At 39.0% G+C, this 9,714-nt stretch overlaps 2 protein-coding genes across 3 annotated transcripts in view; both read right to left on the reverse strand.

The window, feature by feature from the left end:
• The window catches only part of VAMP3 (vesicle associated membrane protein 3), a 10,943-nt gene extending 10,658 nt beyond the window's left edge, over positions 1-285 (reverse strand). Inside the window, exon 1 of the mRNA XM_017856062.1 lies at positions 152-285. Within this exon, the coding sequence (XP_017711551.1) occupies positions 152-153 (2 nt within the window). The 5' untranslated portion in view covers positions 154-285. The remainder of the gene's footprint in view (positions 1-151) is intronic.
• Positions 286-1,841: 1,556 nt separating this feature from the next.
• CAMTA1 (calmodulin binding transcription activator 1) overlaps positions 1,842-9,714 on the reverse strand; it is a 980,313-nt gene continuing 972,440 nt past the window's right edge. For both annotated transcript variants that reach the window (XM_017856059.1, XM_017856060.1), the window contains one exon: positions 1,842-5,087. In XM_017856059.1, coding sequence (XP_017711548.1) covers positions 5,055-5,087 — 33 coding nt within the window. In that variant the 3' untranslated portion in view covers positions 1,842-5,054. The remainder of the gene's footprint in view (positions 5,088-9,714) is intronic.

Here is a 9,714-nt window from a genome sequence, read left to right on the forward strand (position 1 = left end):
AGGGCCACCGCCCGCCCCAGGCCTCGGGATCCCCGCGCAGCCCCGGCCTGCGTCCGAGCGGCAGCCGGCGGCAACTGGGCAGTACGGCGATCCCAGCGCGAGCTGCCGCCTGCGGGGCCCGAAGCCGCCCGCGTCGCGTAGCATCACTCACATTTTGGCAGCTGAGGCGGCGGCGGCGGCGAGCGAGGGTCAGCAGAGCAGCAAAGTAGGGACCGGAGGCCAAGGAGATGGGCGGAACGGCGCGGCTCCGGGCAAAGACGTCACTAGGCAAGGCCGGCGGGAGTGGGCGGGGCGCAGAGGGGCGCGCCGGAAGTGGGCGGGGCGTCGTGGCGGGCGCGTCCAGGGCGGGGTCAGAGCGAAATGTCCCCTCCCCGGACTAGGTCACTTGGGAACTTGAGGGCCACAGGGGTCCCAGGGCGGTCCGGGCTCTGAAACGCAGAGTGCAGGTCAATACAGCTTCCTCTCCGCACCGCCGCCCGCGCTGGCGCTTGGGGACGTGGTCTGCAAACGTCGTGCATTAGGCACTGGCTGGGGACTGTGTGGATAAGTGAGGGTGGGCGCAACTCATGTTATTCTGGGCTCGGGACCATTTCTCTCTAACAGTATTAGAGACAGATGATTGGCTTCTGCTGAATGTTCCAGATTAACCTAGTGATCCTGAGGACACCATGTTTCTCTGAGAAAGTAGTTGAAATAGGAAGTCCATTTCAGCTATTTGTCACATGGGGTTGGGTTAGGTTCCCGCATCCTCATGTTTTCCTCGGTAACACAAATATTTGTCCCTGCAGATCGTATTAAAATCTGCTTACGCGAGCCTTGGCATCAAGACTGTAGTTCCTTCATTTCTGTATTTTCAGGCCCTAGCACAGAATAGGTCCTCAGGTTTTGGTCGAAGGGAGGGAAGCACAAATCTGAACGCAGTGAGTTACCTTGTATATATTTGTCACTGAAATATTCCTACCAACACAGTTACCTACATCAAAAAATAAAACACTATAGGTGTTTGGTCATTGGTGGGTCTCTTAAATGAGAAGTGAAATATACAGTACTTCAATACTATGCTGTTTTTTCCAACTCTAAATAGAATACTTCGAAAAGGGAAACGTTAGTATATATTCGAATAAACGAGACTGTCACAAAGGCGGTGGGATTTGAGCTGGGTACTAGCAGAAAAGAACTTTCCAAGTAAGGGTTGGACAAACACCATGAACAAAGACAGCAGTGAAAATGGACGCAGTGTGCACAGACCACCTACAGGGTGCAGGTTGGGTACAAGTGAAAAGACGACTGAATAAAGAGGGTAAACAAGAAAAATGTCATTTAATTGTAGCGGGCCCTGGAAACCATTGACTCACGGACTTGTGAGATCCGTGCTGCACAATTTCTCTGGCAGTAGCGGCCAGATGGATTAGATGGAATAGGGAGCACTAGGGAGATAAGGAGAGGCTCTGCAGTGAAAGGGAATGGAGCAGCGATGACACAATATTCAGAAAGGAGGACGTTCGTCATCTGCTGGAAAATGCCTTTTAGAAGACTTCAGAGGATTGTAACTGAAAAGGTGAATTAAATTAGTGTCTTTATCTTTCAAATAACTGCACTGCCTTACACAAATGATTGATAGGTTGAGCGGCGCCTGGAAAGATAGGCGAAAAGCTCTCTGAATGGTGGCTGGAAGACATTTTTTCTTTCATGGACCTAGCTGAAACAATGTAACATTCAATGTCAAAACATTACATCTGGATCAGAAGGAAATACTTGACATTATTACATATGTTTTGAAACATGTGTCCATCACCTTAGATTTCACTACCCAGTCACATTAAAGCAAAACACACACGTAGTATGGGGAAATTTTCTTCATTTTTAATTTACAGCAGAAAGAATATAAAGCATTCAGAAAACATTTTCCATATTTTAAGGGCAATTCAAAACATTTTGCATGGTTTCCAGCAGCTGAGTTCTTCAACAGATCCATTGATTCAATGATGCTTTACATGCACAATTACAAAAATAAAACTTACAAAAAAGAAGACATCTAGACTAGTTTTACATGCAAGTCTCAGGGACCCCCCATTGGGCGCCAACTACTGTGTGGAACTGCCATAAGCGACCGTGCAGCCAGAGAGGGGTTCGTGTTATTGTCTTTATTTCGTTCACACAGTACAGCTGATTTCGAATGGGTAACAAGAATAGCAATTAAATCTTCAGGAGATAGAATAAGATTAGCTATTAATTTTATAATGAAATCCTACTCCTGGCACTTGGGAATTCAGATTATCCAAGAAAGCTGCGCTTACCTATCATCTTATATTCGAAATTAAGATTCATAACCAAGAAAAAGCGGTCAGAAATGCTTCGTTTCAGTGGAAGTGCCTTTTTGCCTCACCTAGGATTCACAGTTGTACTGGTAGGTTACACCGGTAGGCTTCAAACCTACTTCCTATCCCCTCCATGAGAACCCTCTTAATTCTATGGAAATCTCTATCATCTGTCATTTTCTAACGTATTCAGCTAATAATGTAACATGTGAAACATTAAAAAAAAGAAAACGTGAGGGTTAAAGCAAATCCACTGAGGTCATTACTCTGGTCAAAGATCAGTTATTTGTACCATAATACACGGAATAAAGATATCTAAATTCGGTATTACTAGAGGATATTCTGAAAGAGCTGGCTTTCACGTTCTATTCTCGTTTATGAATGCAGTTGTGTTTGTAAATTACTCAGTGTCCTCCTATAGGCCAAACTGTGTAAAATAATAGGTATCTGGGGGACTGCAACAGCTGCAACATAACCCACACATTTAAAAACAAAATTGAGTCAGGTCAGTTTACAAATGTACAGGTGGCTACTAGTTGTGGGGCTGTCACTGTTGCCAAAGCTGATCACAAGCAGAAAGACATATACTGTACAGTAATTCGAGGTTGGCAGTGAAAGGAAGTAATTAAAAAACAAGTACAATTATAGAAAAGGCACCAAGAGCACTGACCCCAGTTTTTACCACAATCTTTTTGTATCTACCTTCCTTCCAAAGACACCAGTTTAAAAGCTTATTTGTGAATATTTTTAGGCTTCACAACAAGCCTTGAGTTTTAACTCACAGTCGGCAGCCAGAACCAAGAAAAAACATCTCAGCTTTACACCAACTGATCCTCAAACGTAACCTGGGAATCTTAAACTGGCATCAGCAAATGCAAACTTTATCCTCTCAATTTAACATTAGTAGTTTAATTGTTAAAAGCATCAGATTTCTTTGGCTCCTCATTATGTGGAAATAGTAATATACCATGCCATCTCTAAAAGACCAGTCTGCATCTTTTTCCTTTTTAGTTATTTTTTTGTGTGTGCAATTTTATTACATTTTCTGATTTCCAGCAGGAGATATGGAAACGTGACATTTTTCTACTTTTCATACTATTTCTTTTGTCAGGTTTTTAAATCATTCTAAGTGTTCTTTGTTGGAGTGAGTGGATGGTGTTAAGCTACATACTGATTCATCTTATGATTATCTGTTTTGCAAAAGTAACTTAATTTTCTTAAGCAGTATTAGCATTCACATTACTTGGCACCATTGGCAAAAAAAAATTTAAATAAAGTAAACTAAACTCCTGGTAGCCAAAATTAAATGTAAACATATCCTTTTTTTTAAGTAATGTTACTCTGCCTTTTTTCCTAAGTCTAAATACAGTAGCTTTTTTTTTTTTTTTTTTGCAGTGTAGTCATGCTTTAGCAAAATGTTCTTCTAAAGAACATTTAAAATAAAGTACTCTTATAGTGAAATAAAGTTTTTTTGTTTCATTTTACAGACCATAGCCACTAATGCTTTGCTTTTGTTCATTTCTTTTTTCTTGATTTCATGCACATATCTCTTTGTTTTAATATATACAATATATACAAACAGTACATCCACATTTTTCTCGCTCATTCAGACACAACTATACAAATAATTTTATCTTGCCATGTTATTGACCTTTGTGAATAAAATATTTAGCAATTAATATAATCCCTTTCAAATATTTTCTCACTTTTCATTTCTACCTTCTATATATACACAGAAACTGCTCAGTTTGGATGAGATATAGCCAAAAACATGGAATTTACTGGCCAGAACGCAGCACCACGCTGATCGTTTAGGTGGCAAATGTCCAGGCAAGATTCATGATTCCTTAGAATTACTACAGCTTCCAAGGTTACTAAAAAAGGCTACATGCTTTACCAATTCTTAAGTAATTCTCATTGCACATGAAAGTAAGGCAAAAAAATTAAAGTGCTGAACATGAAAAAGGGGACAAGATGATTACTACCCTCGCAGGTTCTTGGAAGGTGGTGGGGACAAGAAAATAATTTAAACTCTGTGAGCTGCTTCTCATTATTTCCCATGCATTACCCGTTTACCACACACCTGCCCCTCTGCAAATTTCCACAAGACATTAAAAACCTGCAGATTTCAAAAGTTGCATTAAGTGTGCTGTAGAGATTAAAACAAACAAACAAACAAACAAAAATCAACAGTGAAGGAAATGAGAACACACGGACCCAATAAAGATTTTTGTATGATCTAAGCCCTCCACTGAGAATCAATCCCAAAGATTCAGCTTCTTGGAAATAACCGGCAGGTGCAGGAACAGCATTCTTTTTTGTTGCTAGTATAGCCCCACCTTTTCTTATCTATATTTTTGGTATAAATATTTGTACAGTTCCACACGATGTTTGAATACAGCCCTATATGAGAAGGAAATGGCTTCTTCCTGAGAAGGGGAAGCCTCTTTCAGGTCCTCCTGGTGTCTTGATTTCCCACGATCCAACAGAAGATTGAGTTCCAAGATGTCTTGCTGATCAAATTAAAAGTTGTCCATGAAAGTGCAAATGCAATGACCAAAACATTCCTGTTAAAATCCTGCAGCTGATCTCCCCAAAACTGCAGAGGGATTTTGTGTGTGTGTGTGTGTACGTGTGTGTGTGTGCGTGTGTGTTGTTGCATGTCTCTGCTAAAAACAGAAATGAAAACAGTCTGAAAAGCAATGTCACATTGCTAAGGGATGCTGCTGTATGTCTTCAAGTTCCTTGGCCTTTTTCAATTCTTTCACTCTGGAAGAGAAACAAAACAGAACAGCAGGCGATAACTCTATAGTGAATTGCGACCAAATAAAGAAAAGGGTATATTACCACACCCTCTGAACTGAAGAGCCAAGACTAAAACCCTTTTTGAGGATTGATGGCAAAAGAAACTCCTGTGAAATTGTTGGAGAAAATATTCAAAGAAAAGATGTGACCCTTCTTAAGGTGAAAAAAAATCTTTCTAAAGCTTTGCTCTACATCAAGTGCTCTAAGAATACAGCAAAATCAAAGTCTAATGTATTAAATCAAGTGTGACAATCACATGTTTATCTTAATAAAATTTATTCAAATAACTTTCTTTTAGTCTGGTGGACCACCATTAATGTCCTATCACTCCACGTGATGTAAATTGGGGAAACTGTACATGCATTTATTTCGCTTTTTTTTTTTTTTTTTTTTTTGAAACAGTCTTGCCCTGTTGCCCAGGCTGGAGTGCAATGGCGCCATCTCGGCTCACTGCAACCTCCGCCTCCCAGGTTCATGTCATTCTCCTGCCTCAGCCTCTCGAGTAGCTGGGACTACAGGCGCCCGCCACCATGCCCGGCTAATTTTCTGTATTTTTTGGTAGAGATGGGGTTTCATCATGTTCGCCAGGATGGTCTCAATCTCCTGACCTTGTGATCCGCCCACCTCGGCCTCCCAAAGTGCTGGGATTACAGGCGTGAGCCACCGTGCCCAGCCTATTTAGCTTTTAATATATCTAAGGATTAAGTTACTATTGCTTTGTTCATAGACTCAAGATTGTTAGCTTTCTTGAACCTAATCATACATCTGTACAACTCTACTCCTTCACACAGGTTTTGTGGAGGCTTTGATTTTTATAATTCCTTACTTTCCTCCCATTCCACATTATAACTTAAAAAGACATTCAGGTTCCTCTTCCCAGTGATCCCAGATGGACAGCCATAGGGTGCGATACTGATAAGGTACTTTGTTCTATTCATCAAACATACTGTAGTAAACAAATTTAAGTAACGTTGTTATAGACTGAGTCATGGAAAGTTCACATCAGCAAATTACTTATTAATTATCACTGCCGATCTGTAATTTTTAATATAAAAATCAGTCTCAGTTTTTTTGGATATGGCCACCTGATGCAGATGGGGTGCTGGGGAAGCAGCTGTCCGCTGTAAGAGTATTTCTCTATACTCACAATTACAAACCTGCCTTAATAGCAGGATGATCAAATGGAAGGCAATGCATGTGGTGTAAGTCACAGTTTGTGGTACTGCATACCATATAACAACATTTGTTTCCCAAAAATGGGTGTGAGAGGCTAATTTTAGCCAAATAGGAGCAACAGTTTCTTAGGACACCCATACTCTTCTGCAACAGCATGACCAGGAAAAGGTGGATTTGTCGTGGTGCTATAACAGAGGGCCATAATCTCAAATATATTTTTCTGATTCCCTAAGCGTCTCTCATTATCTTAAGTTATATCAGTAAAGTAAAACTTTTTTTTTTTTTTTTTTTTGAGACGGGGTCTAACTCTGTTGCCCAGGCTGGAGTGCAGTGGTGCGATCTCGGCTCACTGCAACTTCTGTTTCCTGGGTTCAAGTGATTCTCCTGCCTCAGCCTCCCGAGTAGCTGGGATTACAGGCATGCACCACCACGCTCAGCTAATTTTTGTATTTTTAGTAGAGATGACGTTCTGCCATGTTGGCCACGCTGGTCTGGAACTCCTGAGTTCAAGTGATCTGCCCAGCTCAGCCTCCCAAAGTGCTTGAATTACAGGTATGAGCCACCAGGCCCGGCCTCAAGTAAAACTTGATAATAGGCAGAAAGAAAATATTGTGAAAAAACCAGTAATCAGTTATTGCTATACTGTATAGGTTGAGAGTCTGGAACGGCACATATGCTATAACAGCAATTTAAGAAAACATTTATATTTACCACTTCCCAGCAGAATCATTTCTGAGTATTCTGCAAAGTTGATATAATCTCTTCACAGAGAAGATGCTCTCTTTTAGAAGAAAAGCTTTATGATGCTATCAGTGATACTAAAAAGAATTATAATATTTGAAAACTTGCTTATTTGTCTGATTTACTTACTACATATACCAAGCGCTAGCTTGGTCCTAGCGTGATGTCTACAAATTGACAGTGACAGACAGTCTATCTCTGAAACTGCTGAATCTTTTCTTGTTAACAGGCACAGTTAGAATACATTGCTATGTTCAAGAGTAGATCCAAATATCACTAAGTTTTAAATTTTTTAATTAAATATATCATGGATTAATCTGGGTCATATTACAGTATAGAATTGTACATCACTAGAGGTCCCTAATTTTGGACATGCATACTTGATAAATAAATGGCTTTTTAAAAATTGAAACATGCTACAGTCTGTTCAATTTTTAAACATGCAGTATCTATACTAACATCCCTTTGGCTGGAAATGCAAGGCATGCACTGATGCCAACTTTGCTTCTGGACATGCAATATCGGTACTTGTGCAGACCTATCTGCTGAGTTTTCGCAGCCTGTGCATGCTCCTTCAAATGCTACATTTTCTTTCTGCACTAGCACAGAACTCATTCACAAATATGCGACAGTGACTCCATCACTGATGAGATGTCTAGAATTTGAGGAATTCTGAACTCAAAATCTGATAGCATAAACACAAAGATGCTATACATCCACAATTTTTCTAGAATGAACAGGGATGCTCTAGAAATATGAAGTTCATCATTGAGATGAAATAAAAAGGGGAGTGAATTATAAACCAGAAATGTTTTATGTGGTTTCATACCGAAGAGTCCATAATCGGCTGGCCAGGGCAGGCATACCCTAAACCATTTTCTTTTAATTAAAACGGTCACATTTGTTTTTGCAGTTTTTTCAGTTTCTTTCGGAACTAATTAAAAGTTGTTTTCATAAGGTTTTAAAGTTGTCATGTAAATACTCTGCTATGAAATTAGTGATGGCCTCACAGACCACTAAGTTAAGGAGAGGTGCATGTCCACATACAACAACTACATAGGGAAAATGAGAACACTGCAATTTTCAGATATATTTTCCAGGCTTTCACGACTCCTGAGTTAAAGTGGAGAATTTAGTTCTTAGCTTCATGATAAAGTTATCATAGTATGCTAGTATTATACATGACATCAAAATGACTTAAATGGCACAAACCTTTTTTACAGAAAGTCGTTCAAGGAGGAATTAGAAAAAAAGAAAAGGAAAAAATGAAAGAGAATACGTACTAAATTCCAATAACTATACAGGTTACATAATATCTGTTACTTTATGTAGTCCTCACAACACTGCCATTAGCTCCAATTTGTAAATGCAGAACCTGGGATGTATAGGAATTAAGCAATCTGCCCCAGTTCACACAGTTAATAAATGGCAGAACAGGGAATTGAGCCCAGGTTTGTCTGACTTCCAAACCTGTAGTTTCAACATTCCGCTGCCTCTAAAAATATCTCCCAGGATAACACAGAAATTTTTTTAAAATCGTATTTTATTGTTCTTTTCCAAAAGATTTTATAAGAAACATGCATTTGGAAAATTTCCATGGTATGATATGAAATTAACAACAATTACATTTTCTCAACTCTAAGGTGTCATCTTTTATAATACACTTCATTGATTTTATTAATAAAAAACCTTCTTGATGGGGGAAGACCCTCACATAAAATGTACTTATTGATTTTACGACACAATTATTTAGAATCCTAAAACATGTGAAAAGAACGTGTTTAAGAATCAAGGGAGATTTTTAGCCTCATTCTCCAATTTGCAATTTATAGACCATATTGATGTTAACTTACTTCTGAAAGTTAACATGAAATTTGGAGACTTACTATCTGCCCTAGTGAGATCATAAATGAAGTTTTATGTTACTTGAGGGTAGATTATTAGGATGAGACAGTGGTGCTTAATTTTTGTTTTGTTTTAAATCAAATGTCAACTGGATAAAATAATGTTTGAATGTTACATTGCCTCCAAAGAAACAGAAAACAATCACATCACCAAAGTGATCTAGAGTAACATATACTAGAATTTTACAACAAATTTTAAGAAATAGATGTTTCAAATCAGAGTGTTTCAAATGGTTAAATTTAAGATCACCTTGTTATTAGTAAAGGACATGAATGATTATTCAGGCAGATGTTAATTAAAAATAAATCTTTACCAATGAGAAGGATACAAAATAGAAGTTTAACCATTACTATCTCTGGGTGATTTTCCTTGGTTATTTGTATTTCCAGAATTCACTACAATTAGTATGTGCTGCTTTTGTAATAATAATTATTCCTGCTTGTTAGCTTTTATGTTCTTCACTTATTTACAGACAAGGCTGCACAGGCTTGAGTGCAGTAGAACAGTCATAGCTCACTGTGGCCTGGAATTTCTCGGCTCAATCAATCTTTAGCCTTAGCCTCCTGAGAAGCTAGGACTACAGGCACACATCACCACATCTGGCTAATTTTTAATTTCTTTTTTTTGTCTAGACAGGGGATCTAAATATATTGCCCAAGCTGGTCTTGAACTCCTGGCCTCAAGCAATTCTCCTGCCTCAGCCCCCAAAATTACTGAGATTATAGGCATGAGTTGCTTGTTAGTCTTAAAAAAAAAAAAAAAAAAAAAA

The sequence above is a fragment of the Rhinopithecus bieti genome, unplaced genomic scaffold (assembly GCF_001698545.2).
Source record: "Rhinopithecus bieti isolate Rb0 unplaced genomic scaffold, ASM169854v2 scaffold_40368, whole genome shotgun sequence".
Classification (NCBI taxonomy): Eukaryota; Metazoa; Chordata; class Mammalia; order Primates; family Cercopithecidae; genus Rhinopithecus; species Rhinopithecus bieti.